The sequence below is a fragment of the Notolepis coatsorum genome (genome assembly GCF_963971535.1).
Source record: "Notolepis coatsorum genome assembly, chromosome: 10".
In the NCBI taxonomy this organism is placed as follows: domain Eukaryota; kingdom Metazoa; phylum Chordata; class Actinopteri; order Aulopiformes; family Paralepididae; genus Notolepis; species Notolepis coatsorum.
In genome coordinates, this window is record NC_140174.1 from 12,403,967 (window position 1) to 12,417,628 (window position 13,662).

The 13,662-nt window shown below is 42.0% G+C and overlaps 2 protein-coding genes across 4 annotated transcripts in view; both read left to right on the forward strand.

The window, feature by feature from the left end:
- The window catches only part of LOC311235319 (protein kinase C and casein kinase substrate in neurons protein 1-like), a 28,594-nt gene extending 23,861 nt beyond the window's left edge, over nucleotides 1–4,733 (forward strand). For both annotated transcript variants that reach the window (XM_084322747.1, XM_084322748.1), the window contains exons 8-10: nucleotides 202–266; nucleotides 359–438; nucleotides 3,760–4,733. In XM_084322747.1, the coding sequence (XP_084178873.1) occupies nucleotides 202–266; nucleotides 359–438; nucleotides 3,760–3,878 (264 nt within the window). In that variant the 3' untranslated portion in view covers nucleotides 3,879–4,733. The remainder of the gene's footprint in view (nucleotides 1–201; nucleotides 267–358; nucleotides 439–3,759) is intronic.
- Nucleotides 4,734–6,546: 1,813 nt separating this feature from the next.
- Nucleotides 6,547–13,662, forward strand: part of LOC311236190 (circularly permutated Ras protein 1-like) — a 33,561-nt gene continuing 26,445 nt past the window's right edge. For both annotated transcript variants that reach the window (XM_084323829.1, XM_084323830.1), the window contains exons 1-5: nucleotides 6,547–6,571; nucleotides 7,687–7,785; nucleotides 9,038–9,352; nucleotides 9,922–10,161; nucleotides 12,039–12,167. In XM_084323829.1, coding sequence (XP_084179955.1) covers nucleotides 7,695–7,785; nucleotides 9,038–9,352; nucleotides 9,922–10,161; nucleotides 12,039–12,167 — 775 coding nt within the window. In that variant the 5' untranslated portion in view covers nucleotides 6,547–6,571; nucleotides 7,687–7,694. The remainder of the gene's footprint in view (nucleotides 6,572–7,686; nucleotides 7,786–9,037; nucleotides 9,353–9,921; nucleotides 10,162–12,038; nucleotides 12,168–13,662) is intronic.

Here is a 13,662-nt window from a genome sequence, read left to right on the forward strand (position 1 = left end):
GTATATGTATATACATTTATATACACGTATGTGTATATGTGTGTATGTATATATGTGTATGTATGTATATGTATATATATCTAGTTTAGTTATATTCTGTTATATTAATATATGTTTTGTCTTGTATCATTGTCAAATAATGGAAAAACAATAAAACATATTTTGTATTAATCAAATAAAAACGCACACCTCTCCCTTCAGGAATGGGTTCCGGCAGTAAAGAAATTGAAGAGGAGAATACGAGACAAAAAGCAAGATGGCCGACCGTGAGTTCTCCGAGACATTATAAGCGATAATAGCCATGATCCCCAATGAACCTGCACAGTGGAGACATGCTGTTCTGCTCCTCTCTCCGCAGTGTGATGATCGGGGGCGTGAAGGTGCGAGCGCTGTACGACTACGCGGGAGAGGAGGGGGACGAGCTGTCCTTCAGAGCAGGTGACGCTGCGCTGGAGTGTGACATGATGAGGCTTAGGACACTATTCACTATTTTAGAACACTATTCACTATGTTAGAACACTATTCACTGTGTTAAAACACTATTCCCTATGTTAGAACACTATTCACTAATGGCGGCTGGGTGGCGCAGCGGAGATTGCGCTCGTCACCAATGCGAGAGACTCCGGTCTCGAATCCGGGTGTCAGCATTGCCTCCGGCTTGGGCCAGCCGTCATACTAACTCGTTTGGCTGAGTTAGCGGGAGGGAAGTTGATGGGTGCATGGTAATCTGGCGTTGTGGACAGCGACTCCTACAGGTCAGGTCTGGGCGCCTGCACAGCAAAAGACAGGAAGTGGTGAAGGCAGCGTGACCTCCCACGTGTTACACTTCACCAATGAGAGTCCGCGCTGCCAGGTGAAAAGAGAGCCGCTGGCTGTCTCTGCATGTGTCGGAGGAAGCATGTGGTAGACCTCAGGGCTCCCTAGACCGACCAGTAGGGGGCACATGCGCACAACGACCAGGTAGGGGAGGGGGGAATTGGCATAACGACTAAATTGGGATGGGAAGAAAAGCACAGAAAATCAGGCGGAGAATTTTTTTTTTTTTTAAATAACACTATTCACTATGTTAGAACACTATTCACTATGTTAGAACACTATTCACTATGTTAAAACACTATTCACTATGTTAGAACACTATTCACTATGTTAGAACACTATTCACTATGTTAGAACAATATCTAGCTATGTTAGAACACTATTCACTATGTTAGAACACTATCCCCTATGTTAGAACACTATCCCCTATGTTAGAACACTATCCCCTATGTTAGAACACTATCTAGCTATGTTAGAACACTATTCACTGTTAAAATATTATCTAGCTTTGTTAGAACGCTATTCACTATGTTAACATACTTTTTTTTGTCAGGGTACCAATGACCTATATAGGCAATGTTGTTGAAATTTTTTTTTGTTGTTTTTTACTTCCATTGACCTGCATGCTGACAAATGCACTTCTACCTCCAACCAATGAATCAGATCAGCTCATTAAAAACCATTCAACCATTCAACCATTATCTGAAATAATAATAAAAAAAAAAAAAAAAAAAAAATCTAACCCCAACTAATCTTACTGTCATGCACTTGTCCTAATAAACTAACCTACACTGTAACACGCAACACTTTGATGAACATTGTTACTCAGCTGATAGAGTTGTACCCTTTCTGATGACTTGTCGTACAGAACTTGTAAGTCGCTTTGGATAAAAGCGTCAGCTAAATGACTAAATGTAAATGTAAAATGTAAAAACGCAAATCATCCCTTTTTAGGTATATCTTAGCATATTTAATTTCAAACCATTATTTAAACTCGAAAGGCAACTGAGGTTTCCCTCATTTACAGTCACGTTGAGTGTACATACAGAGATGAGCAAAATAAACCCATATAAAACAATAAGACAACAAGACGAGGCAAAAAGCAAGGATAACAAATCAATTAAAACACGTACGTAACTTGATTTACAAAGGTTGGAGATCATTTTAAACTCTGTAACAGAGGGGAGAATCTCATGCTTTAAGGACTGTTGGAGTTCATTCCATGAGCTTTAGAGCTATGGGGCATCATAATGAAATGATTTACCCTGCTCCGAGCAAACTCTGGGGACCTTAGGGACCAGCCAGTCACTAGAACGGGTTCCAAAATTCCATTCCAATGATGTAGTATAAGGAGGTAGCTTACCAATAAGGGCCTTAAAAATGAACAAATACAAATTTGTTGTGCCTCTCCGTCAGAGAGGACGAACCAACCTTCTCATAAAGGACACAGTGATCTATCATTAGTTTTGATTGATTGATTGAAAACTTTATTAACAGATTGCAGAATGGGTACAATACAGTACGGCTCAATATACACACAATTGTTAAGGGGATGCAGACCAGAGAAAGACTTTTGTCTTGTTTACATCAGGGTCCCCCATTTTCAATTCATCATAACATTTATGACATACACGACATACAGATAAACAGTACTGTTACTGCTGTTACTAGTGATGAATCTGAGGGCAGAGTGATACACAGAGTCCGGATTTAAGGGTTAACGCCTATAAATGACATCATATAAATGAGAATGTATGACCCAATGCAACAAGTATGACCCAATGCAACAAGTATGACCCAATGCAACAAGTATGACCCAATGCAGCACTGAATATAAAGCTCAGAAGACACTGTAGGCTACATTTACATTTACATTTAGTAATTTAGCTGACGCTTTTATCCAAAGCGACTTACAAGTTCTGTACGACAAGTCATCAGGAAGGGTACAACTCTATCAGCTGAGTAACAATGTTCATCAAAGTGTTGCGTGTTACAGTGTAGGTTAGTTTATTAGGACAAGTGCATGACAGTAAGGTTAGTTGGGGTTAGATATATATTTTTATTTTATTATTATTTCAGATAATGGTTGAAGAAGTGCGTCTTTAGTCGACAGCGAAAGATTGGACGGGTTTCGGCTGTCCTAACTGGGGTGGGTAGTTCATTCCACCATTGTGGGGCAAGGACTGAGAATAGGCGGCTTCTCTTTGATGACCCTCCGGGAGCTCGGATAGGTCTGAGGCGGCCAGAAGATGCAGAGCGTAGGGGTCTTGAGGGTGTGTAGTTAGAGACCATTGACCGGAGGTAGGCTACACATGTGACAGAGTCCAGCAGTTCATGGCACACGTCTCCCTCGGTAATATTTTAGATTTATACAGATTATGAAAGTACAGAATGTAAGCTTTCAAATGATGTGTCATACATCGAAAACGTATTGAAAATATTTGAAGAAGATGTGCTTATTTTAATCTAGTTAAACCTCAAGTCTGAGAGCAGAGAAAAACAGAGACAATCCAATCTAAAGTTTGGCTGCATTTTTAACACCTTGGCAGTCAGGTACTACAGTCGCGGTGATTGATTGAATGAACATTTTATTAACAGATTGCAGAATGGGTACAATACAGTACGGCTCAATACACACAATTCATAATGACTTGTAAGTAAGGGTGCAATTAGCACCGTGCAATCCATTCTTTGTGGATCTAGCCCTCGGTGTCACAAACTGCCTTTTTTAAACAAGGGTTTTTACTATTTAGAGATACTATAACTATAACTATGTTAGCTGTTAGAGTAAATATGTTCTTAAACATTCAAACATTCATTTTCTCGCGATCTGACTTCCAGGCATGAGTCCGCTGGGCCCCCGGTCACATGTGTGTGTTCCACTAGTAATGTTTCTTCCTCTTCCTCCTCGACGTGGCGGTGACCTTGGCGTGACCCCCCCAGGCGAGGTGTTCCTGAAGGTGGAGGAGGAGGATGACCAGGGCTGGTGCCGGGGGGTGCTGAGCGGAGACAGGGAGGGCTTCTACCCCGCCAACTACGTGGAAGTCGCCGCTGCGGAGTGACGCGGAGTGACGCCTCGCCATCAACTCACATTAACCCTTTCACTGCCAAACGGTTAACCCTTTCACGGCGACAATACAGAAGGTTAACCCTTTCACTGCCACACAACAAAGGGTAAACCCTTTCACTACCACACTACAGAAGGTTAACCCTTTACTATCACACTACAGACGGTTGGTTAACCGTCTGTAGTGTGATAGTAAAGGGTTAACCTTTTGTAGTGTGGTAGTGAAAGGGTTAACGTCATGAATCCGTCTCGCCACAAGAGGGCACGTCGTGGACACAACACACACCGATTTCGTTTTGGAATTTTTTAATTGTACAAAAGAACCATAACGATTAACATAAGATCAGATATTTCTTTATTGATCCCCTTATGGGGAAATTTGGGGGATTCATATGAAACATGAGTTTATAACGGTGTAATGGCGATTCTGATTTAAAAAAAAGAAATCGTGTATATGTACGATGTTTGCAGTAACATTTGAAAGGAGTACAATTTTATTAATTATTTTAAAGTATAACCTGTACATGGTTCAAGTTCTTGTGCAATATGAATTAACTTATGAATGCCTACTGTGCACTGTGTATTTATGGTGCTGGGGCTGTGTGTGTGTGTGTCTGTGTGTGTGCATGTGTATATGTGTGAATGTGCATGTATGAGTATAGAAGAGAATAAGACAAAATATTTATCCTCTGACACTTGTTTCAGTGTATTTATTCATGAGATAAATACCCTCGACCAGGATGCACAAGGCCTTACCAAAGCGCAGGTTTACAAATGATTGTGTTGCATAAAGTCCAAAATGTTAATGTTTACTTGATAAGTATTATAGGTACGTAGACACTCTATCGATATTAGCATTGGATTTTCAAAATAAAGTTCCTAACTCTTTAATAATCTTGTTTTCCCGCGTCGTCCTTCCTGTTGATGTCACTGGGTTGTAAAGATGGCTACCAGGCTCTCTCACCACCGACAACTGTATATTTCAAGTTTCAAATGTAGTTTTATTTGTCACATACAAGGTACATGAACATTACAGTGAAATGCTTGGTTCTGTATGAGCCTCCTGAGAATAGTAAAAAAGGTAAAAGAAAAGTAATACACAATATACAATAAACAAAACTAAAATGTACAAAATGCAAAAGACTAAATGCTAAATGAGGTAGAGAGGTAGTGCACATTTGTAAGAATAAATAGATAATATATGGTGTAATGTTAAAAAAGTGTTAAGGTGAATGTTTAATTAAAGTGATATATATATATATATATATATATATATATATATATATATATATATATATATATATATGCAGGGCTGGACCTAGCACATTTGGTGCCCTAGGCAAGCGTCACCCCCCCCCCCCCCCCCCAATAAATGTTATGTTAGATACTTTTTTTAAATGTCAAAATACTAGTTGCAGATATAGAAGGGGGCACAACAATGTCTGCTCACCAAAAAAAAAGAAACAATAGTAATAATATATATATATATTATTATTATTATTATTATTTTTTTTTGCTGGATGCCGTTTTTGGCGCCCCCCTCTGGGTGGCGCTCTAGGCAACTGCCTATAGGAAGCTCCGCCCCTGTATATATGGGGCGACAGTGGGTCAGGAGGTAGAACAGTCGTCTGGTAATCCGGAGGTTCCCGGTTCGATTCCCGCTCCTCCCAGGCAGCATGTCGAAGTGTCCTTGAACAAGACACTTGCAGGTTGGCACCTTGCATGGTTGCCTCCGCCATCCGTGTGAATGGATCAAATGTGAGGAACAAATTGTAAATTGCTTTGGATAAAAGCTGCTATATAAATGCACCATTTATATATATATATATATATATACTTTGGTTTTATGCAATGAACAACCGCTCCCTCTACATAAGCAATGGTTAATAGAGTTTGGTAATGTTCAATTACATCACTGATTACGACGTGCGGCTGTTTGTGTACTCTACGGCAGCCAGTATCATTAGAGCACCGGTTCTCAAACTTTTTTATACCACGACCCCATTTTAATTTAGGATTTGTTTTGGCGACCCCACGCTTAATGTATTGCGTAATTTCAACATGGAATTAAGGAATATCAAAATAAAAGCACACGTTGTTGAACTTGATCATGCATATGTATTAGAAAATGTAATTACAGCACTATGTTATCAATACACATTTATAAAACAAGGCATATGGGGCGCCCCAGTGGCGAACCACATAGCGCGCTCAGCCGCGACACGGCCGACCCGGGTTCGATTCCCGAACCCGTTGTTATTTGCCGAATGTCTTCCCCCCACTCTGTCTCCCATTCCTCCTCTGTCTCTATCTACTGGACTGCCCAGTAGGAATAAAACGATAAAAACGCCTAAAAAATAAATAAAACAAGGCATATTTAGCCAAAATATGTTGGCAGAACATAGAAAAAAATAATCTATATATATTGTTTTATACTTTATGTTATGTTTTATACTTGCCAACGCGCGACCCCACTGTCACCTACCCACGACCCCACTTTGGGTCGCGACCCGTCGTTTGAGAACTGCTGCATTAGAGAATCTAGAGAAAACCTGTTGGACAGGCTGTTTGAGGAGAGAACAATGGATGGACTTTGTCACACACGTGCTCTTAAAACATTTCTGAGACTGGGAGGGTTTGACATTTCCGGTTGCAGTGTACAGTCAGCGCTCAAAGGGCTCTCCACATGTGAGTACGTCTCCGTTGTAGCCTACCGGTGTGTCTCTCGCTACATGAGTTGAATAATGCTAATATATCTGTGTTCTCCGCGTATCTACTGTATACTGTAGTGTTGCTTGGATGTGTTTGGATGATACAGATAGATTATAACCCTTTCACTACTACACTACAGAAGGTTAACCCTTTACTATCACACTACAGACGGTTAACCACCCCACCCATCTGTAGTGTGATAGTAAAGGGTTAAACTTCTGTAGCGTGGTAGTGAAAGGGTTAACCCTTTGTCGTGTGGCAGTGAAAGGGTTAACCTTCTGTATTGTCGCAGTGAAAGGGTTAACCATTTGGTAGTGCGGTAGTGAAAGGGGTAATACAGTACGTCTACATGTTATTACACTGGCAGATATTGTATTGCAGTTAGCTTGTTTACTATTGTCAGCTATTATCGAAACAAAGGTTTAATTTTTATTTATTTTTTTAAACAATAAGGGAGAGATATGTATTTGTGTGAAGGTTTCAGATTAAAGGGATATTTCACAGATCGTCAGTTTTACCTCTTATCTAAAGTCATCTACTAGTAAACCAGTGACCACTGCCGTCTGCTGTCAACACCACCGTTCATCCCAGGTGGCAGGCTCTAAATATAATACCTCTGAATTACAAACAAACAATACAGCAATATTATTGGATGTAATATATTTTTGACCACTCCCCAACATTCTATGCCAGGCAAAGATTCACAGAGCACTCAAACCTACAACAAATTGACCGGATCTGCTTTTATTTTTAATAGCAGTTCTCGAGTTGTAGTTTTAATACATCTGTAAACACACATCAGATCTCAAAACGAACACGTACCTTTGACTCAGAATGGTCTATTTATTGAAATCTTCACTGCGGTAGTTTGCTTATACTTCAGAAGTATGATATTAAGACAAGGTCCCCAAAATGAACGAGGAGCCTGGGTGGAACGGTGGTGTTGACAGCAGACGACAGGGACAGCAGTGGTCACTGGTTTACTGATTACTGATTACTTTATTCAAGTTCTACTAAAGTGAAATATCTCTTTAAATCTTGCAAGGAGTTATCATAGTATTACTGGTGTTCTTTCTTCCCCAATCAAGCAGACCCACCAATGGAATTTGCCTGTGGGTTTATTTACGTCCCACCGGCGACCAATCAGGAGGAGGGACAAAGGACGAGCCCACATGTCATTAAACGCTCAGGTGTGACTTTTCCCCCCAAACATTCCACACCCTTCTGTCTACCTGTCACTACATGACGCTAGACAGGGGCGTGGTGGAGCTCACTATCTCACACAGGCTTTACCATTTCAAGCCATCTGCCTTCTTTAGTCACAAGTTACGTCACTGTCAACCTGTCAGCATGACTGTCAACCAGGGATGTGCACAGGACTTTAGAGGGGCAGGTGCTCAAAGGCTGAAAAGGGCACTGGGCCTGTGCACGTTTGACGCATGCCTGATTTTTGGGGGCCCTTTTTGGGCGGGGGGCTCCCTTTTTATGCTTTTTGGGGGGTTTTGGTGATCAAATATTGAATATTGAACTATATTAATCAGTGCAGGAGCTCACTTATCCTTGAAAGACACTTTTATCGCAACAGTAAAAAAGAAAAAAGAAAAGTAAAAAGGGCACTTTTTTATGAGGCACAAAAGGGCAGGTGCTCGAGCACCCTGTGGGCTCTATGTGTGCACGTGCCTGCTGTCAACCATCACGGTTCAGGAGGCAAAGCGCTCGTCTGGTAGTCGGGGGTTTGCGGTTAGATTCCGGCTCCTCCTGGCAGCACGTTGAAGTGTCTTTGAGCAAGACACTTTACCCACTAACTGCTCCTGATGAGCAGGTTGACACCTTGTATGGTTGCTTCTGTCGTCTGTGTGTGCATTGCATTAATTCATTCAATCTTTAATTATACTTGATAAATACACTGAGTTGTTAAACTCATTTACAGTGTCGTCGAGATGTTACATTCACAAGTGTCATAGTGCGTTAGTAAATACAGAACAATACAGATCGGAACAGAGCATATTTTAAAAACAAAACGATTTAAAATAATTTAAAATAATTAAAAAACAAAGGTAAGAATTTTAGAACAATGACATATTGTGGTGACTTGGTCGTCAAGGTTCTAAACCGACCCATAGACACTAGAGTGTCTAGTTTCAGAGTCTCCTGCAAGGTATTCCATGAGGTAGGGGCAGAGAAGCCTAAAGCAGATCTACCCAGTTCAGTACAAACTCTAGACACTCTAAGTGTAAGATGATCACTGGATCGTGTACGACAGGGTCCAGTGGTTCATTCCAATAAAGAAGTAATATAATTAGGATAAAAGTGCTATATAAATGCAGTCCACTAATCGTTTACCATTTGCATTGGTCCATTCCTATGTCAGCCTATTGTCACTCACTCACATGACACATGACATGTATTTTAATATTCTTTATCCCGCCATCTCTCCTCTAGCCCTCCTCCCTCCAATCAGCTGGCTCCGTCCTCGCATTCCTCCCCCTCCTCCTCCGAAAACACAGAACTCTACAGAACTCAAAAGACCACAATGCACCTCTCCTACACAGAAGTTCATTAAAAACATAGACGAAGACGCGAAGAGGGACGTAAAGCCGGTCTACGAGAACACCGCCTTTCACCACAGAGAAGGTCTGTCTGCAGGTCAGTCTGCAGGTCTGTCTGCAGGTCCGTCTGCAGGTCCGTCTGCAGGTCTGTCTGCAGGTTTGTCTGCCCCTCCCTGGTCTCAACTGATTCCCACACCTCAAAAGAAAGGTACTATGAACTGGGTGTAGTGCTGGGGTCATTAAAGGTGCTATAGACAACATTCAGCCACTAGATGTCGCACTAGAGCACCAGCAGGTCATTTATCCAATCAGGTGCATTCCATGCACGTGGGGAAAATGAGAAGTAGGGAGGGGATACATTTCTTTAAATGATAAATGAATGAATCAATATTTTTATTGTGCACCTTTCTGAAAGCTCTGTGGATGTGTTATTATTATTATTATTATTATTATTATTATTATTATTATTATTATTATTATTATTATTATTATTATTATTATTATTATAATTTTTTAAATATAATAAAACATTTATAAACAAAGATAACGTAAAAAAAAAATCCTTTTGAAGTTAGCCCAATGAGAGGATATAAAAGAGTTTTCTGATCATAGGTTTCACTTTACTGTTATCTCTGGACTTAATTATATCCAACAGCAAACATCTGTGGCCTGATGTGTGTATGAATCTGGGGGTCCTTTACCCCAAAAGGGTTGAGTCATGGACGGTTTAACATGGATGGTATGGACGGTTTAACATGGATGACCTCTATCACTCAGCCCTTCTTCCGCCTCACATGAGACCCGCAGCAAACGGCCAATCAGCACCTTACATGGAGCCGCCGGCGTCTCCCCAAAACACCGGCCGGTCATTCGTCTGTGACCTTCTTCCCAAGGAGAACGGCGTCGGTCCCAATTATCCAGGATACCATTCCAATGTCCCAGAGGGCACTGGGGCAGAGGGGGCAGAGGGGAAGCTGCCCGGCGCGGCCAGGGGGCCAGCAGCACCCAAGCACCCAGGTGAACGGACGGCTTCTGGATACGACCGATGTGATCATTCTGGTGCACATGTATGACAGGATGTATTAGATTAGATTTTTTTTTTTTTTTTTTTTTTATATTTATTTCGAACATGTAAATAAATACAAACAATATCAAATCAAAACAAATCATTGATCTCAAGAAATTCAATGGAAAACTAAATAAAAAATAAACAAAAGCAAAACATATACATGTTTCGAAAAGGAGTAGGAAGAAGTATACACTTATTTAATCCTACCCCTTTTCCACTACTCAAATGAGTGTACTAATTTAAACCTTACAAAACAAATATATATATATATAACAAAAAACTAAAACTAAAAAAAAGATTCAAATGTATTGTCATCATGCAGCACAAGTACAGTACAACAAGAAAAGAGGTTTGGCATCCAACCAGAGTGCAAATGTAACAGTAAAGTACAATAGTAATATCAAATGTACAGGTGATTAAACTGGGTATAAAATGTATAAATTAGTAGGCCTACTACTGAGTAATAGTGCTAATCAGACATGTATAGTGATACAGGTATAAAGACACTATGGTAGTAAGTCATACTAGCCAGCAGCGTAACTAGTAAGAGTAGGTAAGGGATATGTACATATATAGATATAGTATCTACTGATATGTTAAAAGGATTATATGCAGGTATGTACAGACAGATATGGATAGATATATATACTGTAAGAATGAATATATATATGGTATATATAGCATTATTATACATGCTATCAGAGTTGTATGGGTTATATGCAGGTGTATAAGTAGGTTTATAGAAGGATTACAGTCATGCAGGTATATTCAGACACATGGATATACTGTATATATGCGGTAAATATAAATATATAAATGTATATGGTATATACAGCACTATTGTACATGTTATCAAACAGAGTCATGAGGTAGGTAGTTATGATGAAAGAGAAGACTGATGATAATAATAATAAATAAATAATAGTGATCTCCTCCTCTAGCTCCGCCCCTCCCTGCCCGTCACTAACTGGTGACACTCCTCTCCTCCTCTAGCCCCGCCCCTCCCTGCCCGTCACTATCTGGTGACACTCCTCTCCTCCTCTAGCTCCGCCCCTCCCTGCCCGTCACTATCTGGTGACACTCCTCTCCTCCTCTAGCGCCGCCCCTCCCTGCCCGTCACTATCTGGTGACACTCCTCTCCTCCTCTAGCTCCGCCCCTCCCTGCCCGTCACTAACTGGTGACACTCCTCTCCTCCTCTAGCTCCGCCCCTCCCTGCCCGTCACTAACTGGTGACACTCATCTCCTCCTCTAGCTCCGCCCCTCCCTGCCCGTCACTAACTGGTGACACTCATCTCCTCCTCTAGCTCCGCCCCTCCCTGCCCGTCACTAACTGGTGACACTCCTCTCCTCCTCTAGCTCCGCCCCTCCCTGCCCGTCACTAACTGGTGACACTCCTCTCCTCCTCTAGCTCCGCCCCTCCCTGCCCGTCACTAACTGGTGACACTCATCTCCTCCTCTAGCTCCGCCCCTCCCTGCCCGTCACTAACTGGTGACACTCATCTCCTCCTCTAGCTCCGCCCCTCCCTGCCCGTCACTAACTGGTGACAATCCTCTCCTCCTCTAGCTCCGCCCCTCCCTGCCCGTCACTAACTGGTGACACTCCTCTCCTCCTCTAGCCCCGCCCCTCCCTGCCCGTCACTAACTGGTGACACTCCTCTCCTCCTCTAGCCCCGCCCCTCCCTGCCCGTCACTAACTGGTGACACTCCTCTCCTCCTCTAGCCCCGCCCCTCCCTGCCCGTCACTAACTGGTGACACTCCTCTCCTCCTCTAGCCCCGCCCCTCCCTGCCCGTCACTAACTGGTGACACTCCTCTCCTCCTCTAGCCCCGCCCCTCCCTCCGAGGCCCTTGTTCATGAGGTTGGTTCCAGAGTACCTGGAGTTGCTACCTTCATCTCCCACGCCCTCCTCCTCATCCTCACGGCTGCACCCACCCCTTGACATGCCTCCCACTGGTAACGTTTCTTTTTGTTATTTGTCCATTATTTGATAATGATACAAAACAGTATACAACACAAAACATATATGAATATAACAGAACAGAACAAAACAATATAGATATATATATATAGATATATATACACACAAACAAACACACACACACACACACACACACACACACACACACACACACACACACATTTATAACATATATATACACACACCGGAGTGCTATGTGTAACACTGTGTTTAGGACTTTTTTTATTCTTATTTTACTAGCACCTAGGGTTGCATTTTTTTATTTCGTTGTAACAACTGTAACAATGACAATAAAGATCTATTCTATTCTATCCATCCATCTAGATTGTTTCGTGTGATTTGGTTAGTTATGGCGATATATCTGCCATCTCTCCAATACATGATGGTGTTATAGAGATATGGTGAGCAGCTCTGGTGGTATAGAGATATGGTGAGCAGCTCTGGTGTTATAGAGATATGGTGAGCAGCTCTGGTGTTATAGAGATATGGTGAGCAGCTCTGCTGTTAGAGATATGGTGAGCAGCTCTGGTGTTATAGAGATATGGTGAGCAGCTCTGGTGTTATAGAGATATGGTGAGCAGCTCTGGTGTTATAGAGATATGGTGAGCAGCTCTGGTGTTATAGAAATATGGTGAGCAGCTCTGGTGTTATAGAGATATGGTGAGCAGCTCTGGTGTAGAGATATGGTGAGCAGCTCTGGTGGTATAGAGATATGGTGAGCAGCTCTGGTGTTATAGAGATATGGTGAGCAGCTCTGGTGTTATAGAGATATGGTGAGTAGCTCTGGTGTTATAGAGATATGGTGAGCAGCTCTGGTGTTATAGAGATATGGTGAGCAGCTCTGGTGGTATAGAGATATGGTGAGCAGTTCTGGTGTTATAGAGATATGGTGAGCAGTTCTGGTGTTATAGAGATATGGTGAGCAGCTCTGGTGTTATAGAGATATGGTGAGTAGCTCTGGTGTTATAGAGATATGGTGAGCAGTTCTGGTGTTATAGAGATATGGTGAGCAGCTCTGGTGTTATAGAGATATGGTGAGCAGCTCTGGTGTTATAGAGATATGGTGAGTAGCTCTGGTGTTATAGAGATATGGTGAGCAGCTCTGGTGTTATAGAGATATGGTGAGCAGCTCTGGTGTTATAGAGATATGGTGAGCAGCTCTGGTGTTATAGAGATATGGTGAGCAGTTCTGGTGTTATAGAGATATGGTGAGTAGCTCTGGTGTTATAGAGATATGGTGAGCAGCTCTGGTGTTATAGAGATATGGTGAGCAGCTCTGGTGTTCTAGAGATATGGTGAGCAGCTCTGGTGTTATAGAGATATGGTGAGCAGCTCTGGTGTTATAGAGATATGGTGAGCAGCTCTGGTGTTATAGAGATATGGTGAGTAGCTCTGGTGTTCTAGAGATATGGTGAGCAGCTCTGGTGTCAGGGGCGTAGCTGGGGGGGGGTAGCTTAGGATGATTCCAAG